Source organism: Eleginops maclovinus, chromosome 12 (assembly GCF_036324505.1).
Source record: "Eleginops maclovinus isolate JMC-PN-2008 ecotype Puerto Natales chromosome 12, JC_Emac_rtc_rv5, whole genome shotgun sequence".
Taxonomy (NCBI): Eukaryota; Metazoa; Chordata; class Actinopteri; order Perciformes; family Eleginopidae; genus Eleginops; species Eleginops maclovinus.
This window is the reverse complement of record NC_086360.1, coordinates 23,820,207-23,844,105: the sequence shown is the minus strand read 5'-3', so window position 1 is coordinate 23,844,105 and position 23,899 is coordinate 23,820,207. Positions and strand designations below refer to the sequence as shown.

The window sequence follows — 23,899 nt, the reverse complement described above, 5'->3', positions numbered from 1 at the left end:
TCATATTTAATTTATACATACATTTATTTTATTTTAAAACAGATATTCCAAACATTTTTTAAAGAAATACCAAAGTATTTATTGTTTCATAGAGAAATGCTCTTTTAATTGCAAAGAAACCATTTGGAAGGGCATTTCCCAGGAACTGAGTTTGAAGTGCTTTCACTGCTTCTTTTCTAACAATCATCCATCAGTTCTTTCAAGAAGACCATAAAAAAAACGTTCCCATTAAAACCAGACAGCACTGGGTTTCTCCGCTGCACTCCAGGAAGAGAGAGAAAGTTCCTCCCTGTGATTACCTTTCACAAAATGACACGCATACTAATGACCCTTTAAAGAGTACATCATAATTCCAGGCATAAAAAAATAAACTATACCTCACCAAGTTTTTTGCGCAAACTGATATTTTTTCAATCAAGTAATTTACAGTTTCAAATAAACACCTTTAATGATACTATATAATCTTTGTAGCCCCCAACAAGCTGTGCAAACAATGTTAGGATATTGATAAATTAAATGATGAGAGGATCATTGCTTCTCCCACCATGAAACATCCCCCTGCAGTATCTTCTCACTCACACAAGCCCAGGATATCAAAATGTTTTACAAATACAAACAGTTAACCGCTCTAAATTATTATCTCTGACTGTTTTTTTTTGTATGAAGAGATTCTGAGGAGGGCATTCTCCTATAAGAGCGCTTAAGGACAACAGATATGCTTTGCAAAATCAAGCACACAAAATGCACACATACAAACCCAAACCCATAAAGCACAGCGTAAATCTAACATGATGTGCAAATGTACTGATTGTGCGAAACGAGGGCGGAAAAAGGCTTAAAAGGTCTGGTCATCGGTACAGGATTCGGTCCAGTGGCCAAAGATCTCGCAGATGTTGCAGTAGGCCCGCTCTTCGCCCTTAGTGCCGTGGTAGGTGGTGTGTGGAGGCGAGTCAGGCATCTGCATTTGTGTGGGACAGTCCTCGGTGTCGTGGAGGTCGAAGCAGTCGCAGATGTCACAGAAAAGTCTCGGAGGAAGCTTCTTCTTTGTGGGTTGCTTATCATCGCTGAAGGAAAAAAACAAGTCTTAGTGTGTACCTCAAGAAATGAGTTGTATTGCCGCTACATATTGGCCATGCCATCAGGAGCAATTTGTTTTTTATTCTGGGGTTGACCACTCAACCTCACAGCTACAGCCATTGGACTTACCCATCGTAGTTATCCAGCTCACTTGGATTATTTCCATTCAGAGAAGCAGCAGCCATTGTCTCCAAGTTCTCCTTGAGTTCCTTATTCTTCCTCTGGAGGTCAACGATGACTGAATTCAGGAACTCGATCTGAAAAGGGGAAACGCAACATTAGTATCAGTGCTGCTCCTGCTGCTGAATGATCCTCTATTAGCTATTACAGTATTTGTAACACCCTGTGACATTTAAACGTTGTATTATGTGCCAAAATGGTGCCTTAATGCTATACAAATACTAAACTAGATTGTACAACAGTAACTATGCCCTGCCATATTCCAAAACATGAATCTAATAAAGGGTATAATAGTGAATGGTGACTGTGAGTTGTCAGCCGAAGAAGAAACTCAAGCTTGGAATGACTGAAGTTAGTAAAATATCCACTGATGATGAGTGTCTTACTAAGTAAAGTTTGCCCTAAAAATGTAAAAATAGCAACTGAAATATCTCTTTTGAGAAAGCTTAACCCTTCAACTCAAGATAACCAAGTGTTGATCCTGTCTCTTGTCCAGGAGTAGATGCACAATTCTCTGTGCTGTGAAACAGAGGGCGGGCGTAGATTAAGAGAAAGAAAATAGTTCCTCTGTGAAGCTGCACACAACTGTGGATTATCTTAAATTACGAAGAGAGTCTAAATCAATAGTTTAAATTCATCAAGCTTGAATGATCTTCATAAGACCGTTTGTAGATTTAACACAGACTAAAATGTGATCCACCGGACGCCACGGTGACAAGAGACAGACAAACATGCACAAGTGAAGCTGATGAAAAACATTAACAAACCGCTGCCTGATGGTGTTGTAGCATTGCCAACATCAGAGACAGGGCAGAGGAGAGGAGTTGGAGTTTAAGAAAGAAAAGGAGAATAAAAAAATGTTGAGATTCAAATTAGGACCAGCCTTCTGCCAGACAACACACTCAAGTCATCACTGACACAGATAATACAGTATAACATTAAAGTGAACAGAGGCAGGAAATGAGAAGTGATCGAAGAGTTTGAGAGACGCCGCCATCAGTATGCTTTGAATTTCCATTTCACCTCCGTAAAACATTATACTGTAACTACTCCATGAGTAAACAATAAGCAGTACGATTCAGAGTCTACTGCAACATCAGACGTAGTATTTGTTAGTAAATGTCTGAGTAAGCAGCACAGTCGTTTCACAAACTGCATTCAGTGAGACCGTGTCCGTACGACTGCCCCAATTGTGATGAAACATGTAAATGAGGTTGAATATTTGTCAAATTTGTGGGGACAGGGTAAGGAACATCTTCACACTGAATGTATGAATGGCAAAAACCCTCAATCCATCCAGACCTAGGATAAGTATTATTCAGGACGAGATAAAAAAGGACACACACCTGACTCTCTGCGGTCTCCTTGTCCTCCCTTAGTTGGTCCACAATTTCATCACCTGGAAGATAGATGAAACACAGGAGTAGAATATTTCTTTCTCTTCATACAGAACTGACCTTTGAAGTATCAGCAAAGGTCATGGATTAAGCCCACTCTTACCTGACGAGCTGTTGATGCTGTCAGGCCCTGCAGCCCGGTCCTTCTCCAGTCTTTGAACACGATCCTGTAGATTAGCCTTGTCCCGCTCCAAGGCCTCAATTGTCCCCTGCAGGGTCTTAACCGAGGCACTTTCACCCCGCAGTGCAACCAGCTGTCGAGAAAACTATCTTTTCAATATTGAAGTAATATTTATTTGTTTCTAAATTAGAGCTGCAATGATTATTCGAACAGCTGGAAAATAATTGGCAACTACAGACTGCTCATTAAAGAAAAGGTGATCAACTAAGAACATAATCAGTGGATTAATGGATAGATTCTCACCTCGCTCTTCAGGTTTTCCACCTGCTGGTCCTTTTCCGAAATTAAGGCACTGTTTTTACTGATGGACTTTTGGAGGGTAGCCTTCTCCTTCTCATACTGCTCCTTGAAGGTGCCCTCACTATCAAAAACACAATAGCAACAATTATCTCAGAGGTACAGAACACGATCACTCCAGGCAGAGAAAGACTTGCCCCAATTTATCTTCAACAGAGTTTCTCAACAGATTTCAAATGATTAAGTTCAGTTTTCCTGCAACTTTGACACATTTGAGAAGACAAAATCAGTAGTAAAAGCACATGTTATGCGTGTGTGTGGTCCCATCACATCTTTTTGGGGGGAAAAGTCATACAATGTGATGTGTCCATACCTTGCTTATTTCTAATTATCTGGCAACACACCTGGTTGATGTACAGTATGTTTGCCAATACACAATGATGATAAACATTACAAAAGACTTAAGGAGTTAAATACCTGTAAGCATTATTCGGCAGGCTTTGAAGAAAAAGAAAGCACGAGATGCTTAATAATAAATGCACAGCGTACACAGAACTACTATCCGTGTTCATTAAGACGACATGCTTTCAACATTTTGGTGAATTTGCAAAGATGTGGGAAACTGCCGGATTGACAAAACTATGAATTGACTTACCTTTGCTTCAACTGCTTTTTGAGTTTTGAGTTTTCATCCTTGAGCTAAGAAAAGAAAATATGTGTGAAAATCCAAAATCATAGGGTTATGCAGGTGTGTTTTAATTGTTAATTGTTTCACCTTTTCGAGATCACTCTGGTGATTCTGATTGTTTTCCAGCTCCAGATTCAGCTTGTTCTTCTCATCTTGCAGCTTCTGCAGGGACTGCGTCTTTGCAGAATCTGCTTCTTTAAGCTCCTCTCTGAATGAAAACAAATGTTGAATTCATCTTACAACTTCGAAAAGCTCATTACAACACGTTAGTTTGTAGGAAGTTCTTCTCCATATCCATTTACTGTAGCCCCCCAATTAAGAAATACAACTCTTATTCAAGTCCAACAGATTTCTGTATACTCACATTTCCTTGCACAGACTCTCAGTCCTCTGAGTTTCTATGCAAAGCTGCTCTTTGGATACATTCAGGTCCTCTTGATACTTGGAATTGTTTTTCTTCAATGATTTCAGCTGAAACAATAGTGATACATGTTAGTAGAACTGACAGAGGTCGCTTGATTAATTTTCTTCTCGTATAAATAGCTTGACAAGAAGAGCCTTTTCCCCACAGAGTTTCTGTTAGCATCTCTTACCTGTGTCTCCATCTTCTGCGTGGAGCTCCGGAGCTCTTCCAGCAAGGACTGGGCTTCGTTCTTCTCCTGCATCAAAGTGGCTTTCTCTTTTGTCAGCTGTTCCAGAGCCTCAGCAGTCGTGCCAGAGACCTCTGTGGCCTAAATGGTGCATGAGCAGGATATTTGCTTAGAAAGGTTTCAAATCAGGAGCAGCAAATGGCTGGTTGAGATCTAATTACATCAACCAATCCAAACAAAAATATGGCAGGTCATTTGATAAAACTATTCATAATGCATTACTAGACCTCAACCAACGATTTTATATGATTTAATAAATTAAGTGCATGCCTCATCTTAAATACCGATCTAGGATCAGTTTTCTAAATCTCAGTTCATTGCAATTTTCAAGTACATTCTAGTCGAGAATTAACAACATAAATACTACTCTAAGGAGGAGAATAATTAGTATATACTCTAAAGCTCTACAGCCTGTGGGCTCAGAACAGATACTGACAATTTTAAGAATACAAGGTGTCCTTCCATAACCCCTGAAACCTGCTTTATAGCAACATATCTTTCTCTCCAAAAAGATGTTGAAAGCCCAAATACTTAACATTTTAACTGAAGGGCATCGTAAATCAGACTGTTGTAGCTATAATTATTAAAAAACTATGTTTGGAAAGTCTATAACTATCAACTGATTATAAAAATCAAAGACACCGTCATATGACCAGTGTGAAAAAGATCAGGTTAAATGGTCAGTTGATTTTCACACTAAAATGGCCTTATATCACGTTATAAGCCCACAGGCAAAAGGCTGGGAGCCGAGGGTAGTTTACAGCAGTTAGTAAATGGAAGATGAAAGTTAGACATGAAAGTAAAAAGGGAAGTGGAAAGGTAGACACACCAGCAAGCATGCAGTGAGGAGGTGACATAGCCCCAGCCACTCTAATCTAAACACGTCAGTGATTACTACTGGAGGAGGAATACCTCAAGCTGCTTAGAAATGGCATTTTTTAGTTGGCACTCCAGCTGCCTGACTTGCTGCTGGGCTTCGTCTCGCTCCACCTGCAGGGCCTCCTTCTGAGCGGTTAGATTTGAGATGCTGGAAGAAATCTCTTCTTTCACAACAGAGGAAGCAGAAACCTCTGCGACAGCCCTCTGGTATTGCTTTTCCAAAAGTTCTTTATTGGTTTGTAGGTCCTTGACATCTACCTCTAGTTGTTTCTGGCTGGCGTGCAACTTCTCCATCTCCCCAAGGAGCTTTGTCCGTTCTGCATGCAAGGTTTCTTGGCTTGTGTTGAGAGAAGAAATGTTCTGCTCCAATTTACACTTCACAGCTAAAAGGTCTTCCTTCTCTGTGGTCAGCGAGGTCATCTGTTTGCCCACATCCTCGAGCTTAGATGATAGCTGTTCTTTATCTGTTGTCAACTGACTATTTTCTTGCTCTCGTTGCTTCAGTTGCGTTTTTAATGCCTCCATATCCATGACAAAAGACTTGTTTTGCTCACCACTATTCCTAAGGTTAGAAGAAATCTCTTTATTTTCTTGTGTGACCTTACACAACGTTTTCTGCAGCTCCTCCAGCTGTTTGGAGAGACCATCCTTGTCAGATTTAGTTTTATTGCATTCACTGGACTCAGTCTGTAGCTGGGCCACAAGAAGTTGCTTGGCCCCTGATATTGAATCATTCTTACTTTTTAACTCTTGGATCTCTTGAAGCAGACCGTGATTCTCGTTCTGCAAGGACTGCACTTTGTTGTCAGCGTCGGCCTGCAACGACTTCAGACGCTGACTATCTTTTGTAAGGTTATCAACCTGTTTAACAAGTTCAGAATTAGCCTTCTCAAAATCGGTTTTAAGTTTACTGTGCTCTTGAACAAGTTCAGTTTTACCCTTTTCAAGAGTTTCAATATCAGAGCTGTGTTTCTGAAGATCATTTTTTAGGTCAGCCTTTTCTCGTTTTAATGAATTCATCTCGGCTTCAATTTGATCTTTTTGCCGTTTGGTTTCCTCTAGCATTGTTGTAAGATGACACTTCTCTTGAACAAAGGCGTCATTAGCTTTGGAGCTACTATCCAACTGGTCTCTATTTGTTCGGATTTCACTAGCTAGCCTATCCCGCTCTAGAGAGAGAGCATTATTCTCAGATATGGTTTTTGTGTGCTTCTCTTCCAGTTCTCCCTTCTCTCCTGCTAAACGCTCATAATCCATTTTCTGCTGCTCTAGTGCTGAATCCAGGCTCATCTTTTCTTTTCGTACAACATGTATCGCCATCTCAATTTCAGAATTCTGAAGGCGAAATGTTTGCTTCTCTTGCTCAAAAGATGATAACGCGTCTTTAAGTTTCTCGTTGGACTTTGACAGATGTTCTGTTGAGACTTGAAGCTTCTCCTTTAATTCTTCTATCGATTTGAGGAGCTCTTCTTTTTCATTACAGACTTTTCTTTGGCTTGCAACCAGTTCTTCTTTCTCCTGCAGAAGGTGAAGCCTCTCAGAATCAGTCACCTGACTGTTGGTCTTGAACTCTTCCAGGATCTGGGCCAGGCTCGTTTTGGAGGCTTTAAGTTCTTCACATTCACGGATAGAGCTCTCCAAGTCTTTCTTGGTAACATGGAGCTTACTCTGGAGTTCCCCCTTCAGCGTCTCAAGGTTCTTTTTTTCAAAAACTGCGGCACTGACTTCAGAGGACATTTCTATTTTCTCTTTTTCTAGTGTTTCTGTCAGGGCCTGCAGCTGGGTGTTCTTCATCGTGAGATCTTCTTTTTCTAAGTTCAAGGACTTAAGTTTTTCCTGCAACTTAGCATTTTTAGCATCTAGAGATTTTTTGGCATTTCTAGCAGAATCTCTCTCTAAAATCAGATTGTCCTTTTCACTTGTGAGCTTTGCCCTGCTTTCATTGAGGTCATCTTCAAGCCGGTTCTTCTCTTTGCAGACCTTTTCATAATCCTCATGTAGTTGCTTCTTTTTAGCCTCAATTTGCTGGATGTCCTGCTGATGCTTTAGGAGCGTGTCACTCTTCTCTTCATCTTGTCTTTGAAGTTCCTCCACTTGGGCCTTGTGTTCTCCTTTAGCATGCTCCAGTTTTTTGTTTTCAGTCTGAAGAAGATCTTTGAGCTTCTTCAACTCCGTGTTCAATGAATTCCTTTCTTCATCTGAGGATTTGTTGTTGGCAAGTAGTTCCTCTTGCTGTTTTGAGAGCTTTTCCTGGGTTAACAGCAGTTCTTCATTCTGGACTGAAAGCTCCTTGTGACTGATTTCAAGGGCAGAGAGCTTAGTCTGGACATCTGAAAGCTGTTTCTCCAGTTTGCCTTTCTCAGCCTTAACAGCTTCGCTTTCCTTACGCTTATTTTCCAGATCTAGATTTTGCTTTTCCATATTTTTGGACAACTGTTCAACATCATGCTTGTGGGAGTCAAGCTCAGCAGAAAGACACTGGGAAAAAAAAGTTGAAAGAAAAAAAAGGAGAGGGATATATATATATATATATAGGGAAACGTAAGATGAATCCAAAATAAACCAAGCATGATTTGCAATTGGAAAGGTTAAGCAGCAGAAGCATCAAAACGGCAAAGATAAAAACCACAGCTTACACCACAACGACTTTCATCCCGATAAAAAAGGTGGAACATTTTCACTTCAGTCAGCCCTACTTACTTGAATTGATGTTACCAAAAAACTGGCATCTAAACATTGTGTCTGCTGGCTATCAGAGTGTATGACTACCATCACCTCCAGCATCTTTTATATCCCTCATTAACAGTAAAAAAATACACACTGCTACAAGTATTTATGTTTTGTATAAATGAAATAAGGGTAAAATAGGTAAATAGTGTAAGCCTTCCATAATATCGAATGCTCAAAAGAAATGAACTTCTTGTTAGGTAGTGAAAATGTTCTACCCAAATGAAATATCAGGCTAATAAACAATGCGAGCAGGGGTACAGAGCAAAGGTAGTTATCACTTATTGTATTATGAAAGAACATTTCAATCATTAACTTAAGTATGTAAAGTAACTGGTGATTAAACGTATTAACAATTGGTTTTCTTTGGCTTTTCCAACATTAAAAAGACTTCAAATACATAATCTTAATCAAGTGTACCCCTGCAAGCATATAGCACATGGCACCATCAAATACAAAGCCAGGATGAGTATGGAAAAAGATGTTATCAGCCTTCATGTCGGGGAGAAATGAGCAACTCATCACTAAACTGTATGACGTTGAAAATGCTGGGATAATGTACATTAGTCATTGATATTAAAGCAAGAAACAATAATCTTAATCAGTTAACTGTTGTCTCCCATAACTATGTTCTAAAACTTGATTTCACGTTCTGTTTAACTGAATTTAAGGATATCAACTTTTCATTCACAGAAATGATAGGTTTTTGGTCATTTTAAAATATTAGCATTAGTAGAATCAATTACGCATAAAATAAACCTTTAAAATGAGACCACTTACTGACAGAAACATTTCAAACATCTGGTCTCAACTGAAGACTCTGTACCTTTGAAGGTTTCTGCTTACCTGAGCCTGTTCTTTGTAAGTCTGCAACTCAGAAACCAAATTCTCCAGCTCTTTGGTTTTGTCCTTGGATGAGGAGAGCTCCTGCTTCAGCGTGTCTACCTGACTCTGCAGAACTCCAAGTTCCTTTGCATGCAGCTCTGAAGCCTGAGAGGAGGACTTCTCTTGCGTTTCCTTTAGCTCCTCAACTAAGGTCTCCCTCTGTTTGACAGTCTTCTCCTAGAAAACAGACGATTAGACAGACAATGACTAGCAGTTTTATTCCTAGTAAGCAAGAAATCAGAAAGACAGTAACTTTTATCTACTTGTTTTGAATCAGCCAGGGACTAAAACACTGGCTTTTGGAGTAAACAAAATATACACACTTAAATTAGGCTGCAATTAACTCGAATTCTACTTTCTCTTCAACCAATCAATAGTTTAATTAATCAATGGAGTTCATTTTGAGAAACCATTTTTTGCATGACATGTAATTCTCAAAATCAAACCCATTTGGTGTGACTGTCCCGCAATACTAACCAGGTTAGTAATGTTCTCCTGAAGGCTACTTATTTGAGACTGGTGTGCGTCTCTGGCCTCCTTCAGCTCCTGCTGTTTGCGGGCCTGTTCTTGCTGCAGTTGTTCATTTGAGTGTGCTACCTTCTCCTTCTCCTCTGTTAGTTGACCCTGTAACTCCTCAAGCCTCCTGAGCGATGACAAAAACAGAGGACATTAGAGGAAGATGATAAGAAGCAAGAAATGTATTTTGACATACAATATGATATGTGTTTTGGAGTAATGCGTAATAGAAAGTAATAATGTGGTACCTTTCTTTTTGCATGAGATCTTCATTCATTTTTGTCAGCTGTACTGAACTATCACCAGATGTTTTCATCATGTCTGAAATATCATTTTCCAGCTTGCATTTGTCCTTGGAAAGCTGCTCAAGCTTTTCATCTGCAGCCTTCAGCTTTCTCTCCAGGCCTAAATAAAAGACAAGGCAAGTTTTTAAAGGCTTATGAGGTTATTGTGAAAAAATGTACTAGAGTTATCATTTAACTTGAATAAGTTTAAACGTTCTCACCGGAAAGCTGACTTCTTAAAGACTCCGACTCCGTGGTCAGAGAAGTGCACTGCTCTTCCTTCTTACTGAGCTTCTCAAGTGTTTCTGCAAAAGGATAAAGGTTAGATGTTAGATCCGAGAAGCCTTAATGTATGAAAAGAGGCTAAAATTACAAACAGGAAAACCTTTTACTATCTTAAATATACCCAGTTCATTTTACCTTGCATAGTGTTTGAGGATTTAGTCTGCTCCTCTGTGCTTTCAGCCATCTTTTGTTTCTGTGGGGGGAAAATACTATTGCGTCACATGTGTGTGTTTGATGTTTCTGGAATATACACATGTATACATTTCAGGAGTGTTTAAGGTTCTTATAGTTTGTACAGCATTAGAACTATGTTTAGTGATGAGACCAGGTGATTGCGAACCACAGTTGCGACCATGTACACCCATGCACACTTTACACTGACATTATATTTTCATTTAATATTCCATTACATTGCACTATCTGTATATCTCTTATTTTTATTTCTAATGTTTCATATTGTATTTTGCTGCGGTAACAAAAAAGTAAATAAAGTATTTCTGATTCTGATGCATTCGCACACAATCTCACACACAACATTTTACCTCCAAACCTCAATTTCACCTTCCTAAGGTTGGGTAGCTATACAGCTGCTGGTTTAAAAAAACAAAACCACTAGTGGCTTCAATCCTAATGCAAGAAAAAAGGTACTTTACCATCACTAAGCTATAAGCCTCACCATGCCTCTGAGCTCCTGTTCCAGGGCGTCCTTCTCCTGCTGTACAGTGGTCAGACTCTGCTTTAAAGAGAGGACTTCCTGCTGTCGGCACTCCACCTGTGAGCTCAAATCACTAACCTGTAGCACATGTCCAGTAAATATTACAGTTGGTAAAAGAGAAAAAGCAAAGTGCAAAGAAATATGCACACCAAAAACAAAAAGGACATGCAGAGATTGCTTCGCTCACAGAACACACACTGAAAATGGGGTATTAAAATGGTCAAGAGATTAATAAGAACCCACCTTGGCATCCTGGCTGTTCCCTTGGTTCTGAACCAGCTCTAATTGACTCTTCATGGTCACAAGTTCCTGGTTACCTTGTGCTACTTGGCTGCGCAGAGCCACTATTTCTGACATGTGCTCTTTGGTTTCTCTATCCTTGTCTTGGGCCTGTTGTGCCACCATCGTTTCTTTATCCTCAAGTTCCTTCACCCTCATTTCGGCAGTATGAAGTTTTCCAAGCACATCCTCCATCTCCACCAGGTGCTGCTCCTCTGTTTTTTCAACACTGGACCGCAGCGACTCCTCAAGTCGCTCCTTATCATCAATCAAAGAAGAGAGCTGTGTCTTCAGCGCCTGCGTCTCCCGGGTCCAAGCTGCAGCACCAGCCTCATGTTTGGCAGCAGCCTCCTCTAGAGCCAAGTTGTGCTCCATCTTCAGCCTTTCTAGTGCACTTTTGGTTTCAATCAGTTCTTCTGCCTGGGTTCCTGCGCCTTTGCTAAAAGATACCTTTAGCTCGTCCATGGCTTGCTGATGAGAGGCGATGGAAGACTCTAACTTGGAGCGCCACTGTTCAGTATTGTCAGCCTTCTCTTTCTCAGCCTGGCTTAAGCGCATCTGTAACTGCTCGTGTTCACCAGAGAGCCGGACAGATGCAGCCTGAAGCTGGGCGGCTGCCTCGCTGTGGCTTTTTTCTTGAGCTTCTAACTTTTCCTTGTAGTTTGCTAGTTCTTCTTTCTGCTTTGTTTCTTGGGAAGCCAACTGCTCCCTCAGAGAGTTTATCTCTTCGAGAAGGGGAGAGAGTGTGGAGTTTGAGTCTTCAGAGCCCTGTTGGGAACCCAGACGCAGCTGCAGATCTGCTACCTCTCGGGTTCGTAGTGAAAGGTCTTTCTCAAGGTCCATGATACGGGATTTTTCTGACACAGTAGCAACCTTAAAGAACAAAAAAATCTTATTTTCAAAGATGTATCTTACATAGTTTAGTACCGTATTCTAACACAAGTCTGTTTTAGACTTTAGTAGACTTAACTGTTACTAAAAAAATGAAAACTGACTGGTAAACTGCAAATATAGGCACACTTTGTAATAATACAGAGAATTTAACTTGATTGCTAAATGAAGAGGGCATGAAAAACATAGATCCCATAAACAAGGTGTTACACTGACCTCTTGTGGCCATAAAGGGCATGGTCCAAATAATGAAAGTGAACACTGAAAGCATGTATGGAGCTATAACTGTGTGTAAGACAATTCCCCCCCATCCATTACACTAACACTCTATCACTGAATTAATGCTAATGTTAACCTCATGATTTACAGGAAGTATGAATTAAGAATAACATTTTAGAACATTGACATGTTCCACTTTTTTATAAAAGTTATTCCAGCCATGTTCTAAATCTATATTTCATTATAATGTTCCCAAATATGCATCAATTCCGCTGCTTTACATTTAATAGCTTGGTTAATTGAATCATTTCAATAAATGTTGTTCTAATCTTGACATCCCTTCTGACTGTACGACCCCAGGGGAGCACAAGGATGCAAAGTCTGGGAGTAGGAACTGGTTTTGGACTATCAAAACGCAGGGACACCAATAAGCAGGACAAATGGATGCTGGGAGGGACTGGGGAAATATTTTAGAGGATAACTTAGACAAAGACAAGGGAGAAGTGTGTCTGTCTGGTTAAGCAGTGATAGCAGTTCAGCAACAGTCAGTTCAGGTTGGGTTACGCATCGGAAAATAGTAAGAGAGCTCTCACTCAAGTGGGCAGAAAGTTACATCTGGTAATATTTTCACAGTTGTCATTGCATACTTTGACAGTTGTGGAGTGGATCAATTTCAAATGTGAGGTAAGATAATTCATAAACAGTTAAATAATTCTGTAGCTAATGCCACACATTGCAATGCTAGACTGGATTGACTGTAGCCTTTAGATAAACTTTATATCTGCATTAGTTTTGATTATTTTGCTTATATGAAGCCTGAAAAATGCATCTGTGGGGTTCACTACAAGCTTATACAAAGCAAAGCTCCAGTGACTGCCCAGCACCTCTCGGTACCCCTTGGAAATCTTTTTGGCCACTATCCCCCGGCACAGGCCCTCTGTTCCAACGCAGCACACTGCAGAGCGGCATTCATTACCCTAGTGTCTTCTAACTCTCTTTGGAGTTTCTCAGCTTTGGTCTTTTCAAAGAGTAGGCTCTGTTCAAGCTCCTTAATGTGGGCATGCTCCAGTCTGGTCTGCGTCTGTTAGTAAACAAGGGGGAGAGGAAGAGAACACACCAGTGCCACCATCACATGCCAGCCCAACGCAGACAGAGAGGGAGGGAGACAGGAGAGAGGATGGAAGGGGTCAATGACAATGGTAAGGGGGTTGTGTGTATGTGTGTGTATGAGTATGTTGTGTATTGGGGAAAGGGTATTGGGAAGTGATGGATGAGTGAAAATGAGAAGACACCCCATGCAGAACTTTCAGGGCTGTGCGATAAACAGCTGCACACAGGGAATTGTGAGGATAAAAATGGCGTGAGATACAAAACAAGCGACAAAAGAGGGGGGGGGCCACGTGTTATGGATGTGCAGGATGAGTATGTTTATTGAGGCAGTTTATAAGTAACCATGCAAAATTGACACCTGGTGAACAAAGCACGTTGATCGTTACGATACATAGACAATTGGATCATTTGTGTCAAGCCACCAAGTAAATCACGTAAAAATGACTTCACCACGACACGGGGAGAAAGCAGTGCAGGTCGTTTCCTGACCCCTATACTTCATCGTACAGAGTCTGATGTTGTCATATTGATTTATTAATACAAATCAATATGAAGACGTGTTTCGGCATTTTTTGTCTATAAACCTAACCCTCATAGCACATTGATTTTCTACTTGTCTTGTCAGCATGCAGCTTCATCAATAACCACACTGCTTCCTCTCGAGTGATAAGGCCATTATTCACAATGCATATTGTAAGTAGTGTTTGACAAACCACCAGTGATCAGACCCCCATGTGCTGGATTTGAGACCAAATTAAAAGAAATTAATCCGTAACGCAAGAGCTCAGGCTGTTGGACATGAGAAAGAGAAATGATTCCCAGTTGACTTTTTGCTTTTGTTTGCTACGAATCAGGTTTTTAGGGAATTTACAGAAGCTTTTCTTGATACAAGCGTCTTGTATTATAAGTTCCCCAGTGCACTTACACTTAAAGTTTAATGTAAAAAAGGGAATAGCATCAATTTGATCCCAGGTCACACATTAGGTTTTCCATTGAAACAATCTGGCAAATAGGCCTGCCTGGCTAATTTACTGATAACTCAAAACGTAATGAATAAAAGCATTTGATTTGGAAACTAGAACAAATACATTTTAGGGCTCAACGTACGTCTTTTGAGTAGTTTGAATGTAAAAGCTTAACTAAATGTCCTCTGCCGACTGTTACATTGCTGTAAGACCTTCAACGTAGCCTGACACATCTAAGTTTATAAGGAAATTACATTTAAATTATTAAGCCGAGTGCATTTCCCATAAAGTTGCAGTGGGCAAACAGAGTTCAGGTCTGTGACTGGGGAGTGGAATGACAAGGGAGCATCTCCAGTGGTTCCATGCTGAGCACTGGACCAACATGAAAGACGGAGAAGAGAAGGAAGAAGAAGCAATAACATCAAATCACTGAACAGGGAGGCACCGAGGGTTACAGCACAACATTAGTACACCTTAATCAGCTTGAAGTCAACAAAGCATTTTGGAGTTTTTGTTGGTGTCTTTCAAGCTTCATGCGCATTTTTAATGAATCCACAGCTGGGAGTAAGTAATAAACTGTTAGTAAACACGTTTGAGAAGAAGATAAAAGGGATATTCTAACCCTGTAGCCCTCAATTTTAAACATCTATTTTGAGCTTGGATGCCTTCAGGGTAAATGAGGTGGTCCCCTGTGTAGCTCTGTGGAATAAATAACAAATCCTTTGATCAGATATGAACACGGGTACCACTGAGCTCCAATACTCTGCAGTACATAACTGGGGATGAAAACATGACTCACTTAAAAATAGGATAATGGGTTACCAGAGCCTTCTGTTTTAAATGATGCATCTAACATCACATCAAAGAAAAACACCCTTTCGGGTTAGGGTTAGGCTAGGCTCACCCTAGCTTTGATAATTACCTGGAACAATATATTTATTAATGTGTTGGATTTCCACGCAAACACGCCCACTGACACTGCAGAGTAAGAGTTTCCACAGCTAGCATAAAGAAGAGATAATGCAAATGCTCGTCCGGACTGAACTTCTGAGTCAGAGCCACCTTCTAATCCTAGGGTGCTTTCACACCGTATTAGGACTGAATCCTTACTCTCTCTAAAACGTGATATATCTATAATATTTTGTTGATTTGGAATGTAATTATAGGCTCCAAAAATGCCTTTCGTCAGTTATTTTTCTCAAGAGCTCTTTGTGTCACTAAAGAACTTTAATCTACAAACCAGAAGCAATAAAGTGCTGATATTGTAGGACGCCAAAACTGTCTAATCAAGGAGTTACCCGTCAGTCTATGCAACTCCATGTTAACTCCTATTGACTCATCTGTAAAAGGGCGTGTGAACATGAACGGGATGGGAACCAAAATGCAGCAAGGTATCTAGGTTTTGACCTTGAAGAGAACTAAAGATGTGAAAGCACCCTTATATCGCATCCATGGAGACACACGGATATACAGGAGGAAAAAATGGATATCACTTTATTATAATGGACATAGAGCCAGATTTAAGTGAACTGATATCCTGAGTTGGAACCAGGATGTAGGGTGATTAGAGCACCTGCTCAATTGTGCTTAATATACATGTTTTAAGATCAGTAGGAAAATGTTGAGTTGTATTTATTTGACATACCAGTGATTGAGTTACCGTCCTGTTTTAATATGATTCCATTGAAATCAATAAAATGTGTTAGTTGCCATGGTGTGGATCTGTGTTGTGCATTTACCTCCAGGTCTCCTTTGGTAATGCAAGCTTCCTCTACGCGGAACTGAAGGTCCTCCACTTTTCTATTAGACGAGATGCAATAATCAAGAGAAAGGTTAATCAAACTCAGCACAGATGTTTCCTCAGGACATTATAAGACTCATATAGTATAACTGCATTATGATCTTCACCGCCGTTTTCTCTCTCAACAAACTAACCTCATAAAAGGAAAACAATAAATACTGTCATGGTTGATTGAGTGTCTTTAACAAGTGATATACTTCTGGCAACCCTTACCTACGCTCCTCTTCCAGCTGATTCAGCAGATCCACTTTGTCTTTGTCTGCAGCTTCTACCAAGGCTCGTAACTGATCCATCTTGGCCTCCATCTTGACCAGACAAAAATGAAGACAGATAATGAGAATACTTTTCTTCTCAGAGTCATTGGGGATCAGCAGCAGGTTAATGCAGGAAGTTATTCCTGAACCACTGGGTGAACAGACCTGCTCCTGATCTTCCCTGAGCAGGCCAATTTCCTGCTCCATCTCTCCAGCATGGCCGGTGGCCTTGGCGACTTCAGCTCTCTCCGTGTCCCTCTCAGCCATAAGCTGCTCGATGTGCTGCTGCTTCTCCTTCAGCGCCTCCTGCAGGGCTGTGGTGCCAGAAATCTTGCGATTATACCGCGATGATGTCTCTGTTAGCTGTGGAGGGACCACACAAAAGCAACGTCAGACTGGGAAGTAAACACAGCATCATGTAAACTGATGAATGAGTGTGTCCGTGTCTCACCAGGCCTGTGCGGCTGGGCTTGGCGCTGACAGAGGATGCCACAGAGCTCATGCTACTGATAGAGGAGGCACTCGGGCTGCGCTTTAGCCCCGATGGGGTGGCCACTACTTTTCGAACCGTTGTTTTTGCTTTGGCTGGCGTGGTGGAAGGGAAGCCGATGCGTGTGACTTTGTGGACTGGAGCAAATAAACCGTACTTCGGTTGGCACTGAAAATACCTAGGGACACACATTGGCATACAATCATGCAGATGGAAGTCATAGTAAACATGTGGTTGACAAGTATAACAACTTTTCTCTAAGTTATTTACAGATCCAGTGGCTTTCGTACCTTGTGCCTGCCACTGCCCCGTCATTCTTTCCCAAGGGCTCATCCAACTCCACACCACACCACTCGCCTTTGGCAAAATCGGTTTCTCCAAGGAAGCGTACTACTCCTGCCTTTGTACCAGCAACCTGAGAAGAAAAACACTAAACATTAGCCTACATTTAATCTCACACACGAGAGAAGCCTAAAGAGCATTCATCTTTACTTGGGTAATAAATCCTGAGTGTGATAAACCCATCCAAGCAACAGAAACAAGCATGGACCGGCTTTCAGCTGAAGGAGGCAAAATGTCAACATGTGAACTTCTTTTGACTCAAGAGTTGGAAGAGACCACTGATTTGAAGTGGAATAGACTATATGTTGTGAGTCAATTTTACTACATTGTAGAAAATTAAAGGGAAAACGGAAAAAGTTTAAACTTTACCAAAACTCGGTCACCCATCTTCAGTTCCCTTTCCCCTTTCTTAACAGATCCGGTCTCAGAGAGGTTGGAGACAGATTCACTGTTTGTGCGTGCGAGGTTAGAGGATGGGGTCGCCGGGGTCACTGGCGTTGCCGGTGTCCCTGGCGAAGTGGAGGAGGCCTTCTTGGTTGATGTGGTAGTTGAGGGTAACGTTGATTTTGTGGCAGGTGTGTGTGAGGCGACGCTGCCAACTGAAGGAGTGGGTGAAGCAGCGCGGGAGGGGGGTGCCGTCAGAGTTCCATTAGCCTCCCCCTCTGTGCGAGACAACTTGGACGGGCGGGTAAATATCCCTCGCAGGGCTTCACACTGGAAGTAGCGCACCCCTGCCACTGAGCCGTCATTCTTCCCGATTGGCTCATCCAGAACAATCCCCGCCCACTGTCCCGGGGCAAACTGTGCCTCTCCCAAAAACTGTATGTAGCCTGGCTTATTCCCATTAACCCATACTCGCTCTCCAACCTGGAAGCTCTCCCCGGCAGCATCATCTCCACTGGCGTCTGCTGCCGATTTGTTGGTAGCAGCGACTTTAGCTCCTGCTAAAGAATAATCAGAGAGGAAGAGACTAATTGTCAGAAAAATCCATTGAGTAATTGACATGAGACTAATTTAAAAAATGCAATGCAAAACAAGCAACAGGATGTGAATCTCAAAAAGTATTTAGCGTAAAAAACAACAGGTGGATGGAAATGCAGCTAAGGCTCGTCAGGATTTGTATGCTTTCACATCGGTTTTGATATGCAACATGGAAGCATGGCTAAGTGTGATCAACAAACACTAAATGGGGTGCCCTGCTGTATGTTCGTAAGGATAAAAATAACGGTGAGTGTGTCTCATATGGAGTTCCATCCTAGCAATAACATTGACCACCCTCTTTGCCTGTTTCTAGCAAATAAACAGCATGAACCCATACAAATCTGTTTAGCTTCAAGGTGATACAATCAGTGTATCATCACATAAAACAGGTCTGCCAACACTGGCACGAGGGAAGACTCTTACCTGAGCTGGGGTTGGTCTTAGGGGCCGCTGTCCCAGGCGGTCTACCTATCTTGCTGGGCCCTTTTATCCCAGTGGGCTTGCTCATGTTTCTTCCTGTGATCTGTTCGACCTACAAGGCTTGTGTCCGACGGTGGGTACAGACTGAACCCAGACCATCAAAAAAACAGGTTGCAGCTTTGGGGCAGCAACGTTTTCAGATCGGGTCACCAAAATGATTTAAAGAAAAAAAAAGTGAAACAAAAAGAAAAACCAGGAAAAGGGAGTTGGGAGAAAAAGTGACGATCACAAGGTGGACCCTGTTTGGAAGAGAATAGAAACATTACTTGACATCAAATTAATTCATCCTTAAGACAAATGTTTCATTTGCTGGCTGTTCCTGCTTCTGCTATAGGGATACGTGTTCATTGACTTTTGTTTTTCGTGCAGCGTTAATGGTGGCATTTTGTTTCTGTTATGACAACAAGCTGCTCAGCACACACTGCGTCACAGTCAAGACCTAAAAATACCCTGTCAAGGGCCGGCCAGTCTATGTTATGCCATCATGAACTTCTGAACAGCCATCCATCGGTGACCTTAACCTCAATATAAGGCAGAACCCCAGGCAGGGTCTCACTCAATCCATCATTCTGGCACATACAATCCTGTAAGTCTGGTTAGCAGCTTTTCCTAAAAACAGGATTACTGTAGTAACAAGACCACCATCAGCAGCAGATTATCCTGTTTGTCAGATTACCTCACCACGGAATCTGTCTGAATGTGCGATTAAAGCATGGTGCCCCTGTTCCCGGGAGATTGGCATAATGATTTATTGTAACATTTTCATGAAATGGCTTTAATCAAATCAAACCGAAGCAAAACTGCTGGTTATATTGACACGTTTGAGTCTCAGGCAAACTGAATTTACTCTCTGATCTGTAGCATCTCAAGCCATCGCAGTGGAGGGGAGTCGACTGTGTGTGTGTGTTTGTATATATGTGTGTGTGTGACCACAATCAGTAAACAGGAAATTCACACAAGCAATTGGATTGCATGTGCTGTTCACAGGTTCTGTTCACCTCCCTGTTACATAAAAGCATCTCTTTTGGATTGATTGAGAGACCAGTGTTTGTGTAACAGGGAGCTTTTTTGAAATTGTATTTGTCCTCCTGAATATTGCTACAGGCCATGACAGTAAAGTGTATAAACAGCTTCTATAATATCAGGCAAAAATGGTTTCACTATTCTCTCCCATTAGCATAATCATTTATTTCAAGCCCTTGAAGCATCCCGGGGCCAAAATGTCTTGATATGGGTGCTTGTTCGGAAGACCATTTCATTTTCCTCTACGCTCATTTAATAAAAAGGTCACACTAGATCTCACAAAGGGTAAAAATGGAATGAATGTTCCATGGTGTCACACAAACATACCTTTCATTCCTGTAAGGGTCTGAAAGCTCAAGTATAGGTTCACCGAAGACGCACTGTGACACAGCCTAATCATTATTCCTCAGCAGAATATAAAGTGTGGCCGTCAGAAGGCAGTGACCTAGTTCAAATCCAGCGTTCCAGTTTTCTCCCACTGTGCCTTTGAGTGATACTGATTAAGCCCTCAGGTCAATAGGAAGCCAAATAGAGAGAGCCTTTCTATGGCTGAAGACTACATGGTCTATTATAACGTTTATAGATTTAGCACAATTGATAAAAAGGGAAACTCCTACAAGCCTTTCAAATATGGGAAGACGTGTTTCTAAAGTCAATATCAGCATTATGACCAGGCCTGCTTACAACGGTCTTCAGCGTTATCAGAGGATGAGACAGCTCTGACTGAACTAAAGCAGTCAGCTGGAAATGATCCACTTAGTCTGGAGAATTTCCCAGAACAGTAATGTTAATCTTGTGGCACTGACTCTCACATCAAGCTGGTGGAGAAAGCCAAATAACAATGTTTGGAAAAAAGTGAAGTATTATAATGAACTTTTTTAAGTTCTTAAAAAGATCAAACTTAATTAACATTCAGCTATACTCAATTCAATGTAGTCTGGCAAAAAATCAGTTCATACACAAATAGAAATGGGTAGATGGGTGTCAGCACAACAGAACTGAGATCTTCTCCACTTCTCAAAATGACTGAATAGACATAAACAACTTCCATGTTAGTACAGAAGTTTATGTGATCACAGGATATGAACAGCAGACCGTTTGTGAGGATTTCACTATTAGCTTCCTCATTTACAAAAGCATGTTGGGAAAAAACGGATCAAAACTAAATCTGCAAATCAATATCTTCATAACGTTGCTACAAAGTTAATAAGCTGGCTTTATAGGAGACAGTACTCTCACCAACATACTTCAGTCATATCTAGCCGACTGCAGGAGTGCAAAACCATTTGTGATACAGGTGTTAACTGAAACGTGAAAGCGTTGTTATAACAGTAGAAACTCTCTATCCATTTCAGCCTCCCAAGTATTTGTTAACTGGCGGGAGGGTGTTACACAACCCAGCAGGCTTTCATTCCATCATGGTTTTCAGCAGGCTAATAATAACCATTGACATCAAGAATATTAAAAGTACAAATATGTTTCCTAAGAATGTTTTTACAGCAGGTCGAGCTGGTACTGACCGGGCTAAGTCCACAAACACAGCTGCCTAATACACTTTTATAACCGCAGATGTGTGTGTTCACTGGCGTAAGCCTCGCTCCTACACTCTTGCTTTTGTCATCACAAGTGCAAAACGAGCCTCTGGTTCTTCCTTTTTGAGGAAACATCTGCTGGGATGATTGTGTAGTCCCCTGCTAGCACTGACAGAGGAAGGTGTGGAAAAACACCAACAGGACATGAGAAAAGAATAAGAGCTGGAAGTATCCTACCTCTTCTGCGTCTGTGAAACAGATTCACCTGTTTTCAAGCAGCCTCGTTGCCAACAAGCGAACATTCAACCTACCTTACAGCCAGTATATCAACTCTAGCCTGTCTCAACACAAATCCTGGCACTTATAATTGTGGTTGGACATAAAGGAGAACTGATATATATGGTTGGGTATCCAAAGTTTCCAGAACTAATAAAGCCTCTTCCATTAGAGTATTTGTATTACATTAAGTTTGTGTAAAATCACACATTATGTTTTTTTTAAGTGTACCAATTAATAAACTCTTGTATTTATTATTTGTCAGACTTCCTCACCAACGCTAGCCATTCGAACATATAGCATGAGATTCAATTTCATATGGAAAGTTCAATAACTAGTAGAACTCCTGGAATTTCGAAGTGTTATTGACTGAAATTCCCCAGCCTGTAACCCGACAAAAAAACTTAAATCGTGTTAATCAGTCCAAACAAGTTAAACACCTTGTTGTCCGAAACAGAAAATAAATAGAACCACCTTTTTACTGCAAAACTATCAAATGCATTTACTCTACTCAGGCACAGTTGCTTCACTGACATAGCCTACCTGTGCATTAAAGTAAATTATCCTGAGGCAGAGGTGGAAAAAGCACTCAGATCTTGTACTTACGTCAAAGTAGAAGTACCAGAGTGTAGTAATACAATTACATGTCCAGCAATCAAAATGTTACTGAGGTAAAAGTAGAAAGGTATTGGCATTAAAATCTACTTTAAGTACTGAAAGTAAAAGTACTCATCGTGCAGATCGGCCTATTTCAGAATCATATATATATATATTATGTTTTGATTATAATTATTGATGCATTAGAGTGTGATCAAAGCTGGTAAAGGTGCAGCTAATATCAATTACTTAGTATGCTGCAGGGTTGCTTGTGGATGTAACTCCAGGTGTAACTAAAGTCTTACTTGATTTTATTTCTGATTAATGAGCGTCAAAGTACACGATTTACCTCTGAATTGAACAAAATAGCATACAATGGAAATACTCAAGTACCCCGAATTGTACTTAAATACAGTTCTTAATTAAATGTGTTCACTTTACACCACTGTCCTGAGGTCTGGGCAGTGAAATCGCCTTGAAATGTGCCTCGCCTCATTACCTCTCAGTAGCTAGCGGACTGAGAGCTGTCGATGAGGTGGCACATCTGGTAAGAGAAATCTGGGAAACATAAAACCATACCCGCTAGCTTACTTACCTTACTAGCTTAGATGAGGGATCTGGTGAGGCATATATCCTATTTATGATGAGATACACAGGTAACATTCAAAACACCGGAATAGCTCGACCAGTGTGGCAAGCATAACGACTAAAGCAAATTCCATGAGTCCAAAAGTGTCCGCAATGTCACCAGAGCTCCAGTAGGGCACACTGCTGCTACAAGTTGAGAGTCAGCACAACAATTTCTAACAGATTAACGTCAGATCACCTGTTAAGACACCTTACCTTATACTGTTGTTAATATCAGGTGTTTTCTCTGTACTGTCACATATGACGCTAAAATGAATCACAGTCTGTTGTTACGATTAGAATACACGTAATTAGTTGCTAAGTAACGTTAGCTGAGAGGCCCGACCCAGAGTGGCAGGGTTTGTTAAGCTAGGTTAGCTAGCTAAAACTACCACCTTAAGTATCAGTAACCTGGACACGTTTCATCTAGCGTTGAGTTTCATGGTTTATCGGTAGAGGAAAGTCAAGCAAGCTTATGTAAATGCATGACCTCGTCGGAGTTAGCTGAATACTGACCTGATATGTTGCTGTGCAGCCTACGTCTTCTCAGGAAATACACTGCTAAGCTAAGTAGAGAAGCACGACGACGGATCAGAGCCCAGTGCTGTCTGACCAACGGGTGGAACCGTCAACGGTAGGACGGTACCGCCCAAAGATGATATGTTCAGGAAGATGAAACACTGCCTGTTTCTGATACACAGCAGAAACAATTTCCAGACGACAAACTTTATTGTCAATATTACAAAAGCACAAACACTTATACAAAAATAAATGAAAACTTTGCCTTGTGGTGAAAAAACCCCCAATATTTCAGTCAGTATCATGACGAGCTTTCTGAAAATAATGACTGAGATTCTAAAAATGACCACTTAGTTGCTCAAAAAAGCCATAAACTTAGTTTGAGATGTTAATTCATTAGAGTTATTTTGAGATTGTTCATATTTATTTAAAGTTATAACTTTATTATTTAAAGTCACAGCCTCAAATAAATAAGGAAAACATCCTTACAAAGTACTTTACTGTTATACTATTTAAGCACATATTATAAACACGAAATTGTTGCCTTGTGATGAAAAATAATTACTTATAATCTACAAATAACGATTTAGTATCTCCAAAATGATTTCACATTTGAGATTCTTAGTTAAAACCCACATACAGACACACATGAACTTGTGTATGAATGTGTATTTGCATAAGTATGTACTGTATGTAGGTGTATGTGGGTATTCAGTATGCATGTATGTGCAACAAATAGTTTAAAATATTGACTGGACACTCAGAAAGAAACAATTGAAATAAAATGTAATTGTTGTGAAAATCCCTTAATA

At 40.8% G+C, this 23,899-nt stretch overlaps 1 protein-coding gene across 4 annotated transcripts; it reads right to left on the bottom strand.

The window, feature by feature from the left end:
• Nucleotides 1-5: 5 nt before the first annotated feature.
• On the bottom strand, nt 6-23,196 carry clip1a (CAP-GLY domain containing linker protein 1a). Of its 4 annotated transcripts, none has more exons than XM_063897321.1 (26): nt 23,085-23,196; nt 18,457-18,752; nt 17,422-17,996; nt 17,001-17,125; nt 16,672-16,888; nt 16,386-16,583; nt 16,180-16,271; nt 15,905-15,965; nt 13,067-13,171; nt 10,945-11,853; nt 10,663-10,779; nt 10,122-10,179; nt 9,923-10,006; nt 9,666-9,822; nt 9,379-9,544; nt 8,863-9,078; nt 5,323-7,767; nt 4,354-4,491; nt 4,125-4,231; nt 3,848-3,968; nt 3,728-3,771; nt 3,079-3,196; nt 2,758-2,908; nt 2,604-2,656; nt 1,207-1,334; nt 6-1,064 (listed from the first exon to the last, which is right to left on the bottom strand). In XM_063897321.1, the coding sequence occupies exons 2-26, from the start codon at nt 18,539-18,541 to the stop codon at nt 836-838; spliced, it is 6,699 nt and encodes a 2,232-aa protein (XP_063753391.1). In that variant the 5' UTR covers nt 18,542-18,752; nt 23,085-23,196; the 3' UTR covers nt 6-835. The 4 variants fall into 4 exon arrangements, with proteins under 4 accessions (XP_063753391.1, XP_063753392.1, XP_063753394.1 ...); XM_063897322.1 differs by having other exon boundaries at nt 17,422-17,993; XM_063897324.1 differs by lacking the exon at nt 5,323-7,767.
• Nucleotides 23,197-23,899: the final 703 nt, after the last annotated feature.

What these genes read in the sequence shown, in the direction of transcription:
- clip1a (XM_063897321.1), bottom strand. Translation starts at nt 18,541, where the DNA reads ATGAGCAAGCCCACTGGGATAAAAGGGCCCAGCAAGATAGGTAGACCG. An exon ending in CGCAGAAGATGGAGACACAG is followed by an intron (nt 4,232 to 4,353) that starts GTAAGAGATGCT and finishes CTATTGTTTCAG; the next exon opens with CTGAAATCATTGAAGAAAAA. An exon ending in TGGAAAACCTGAAGAGCGAG is followed by an intron (nt 2,909 to 3,078) that starts GTGAGAATCTAT and finishes TTTTCTCGACAG; the next exon opens with CTGGTTGCACTGCGGGGTGA.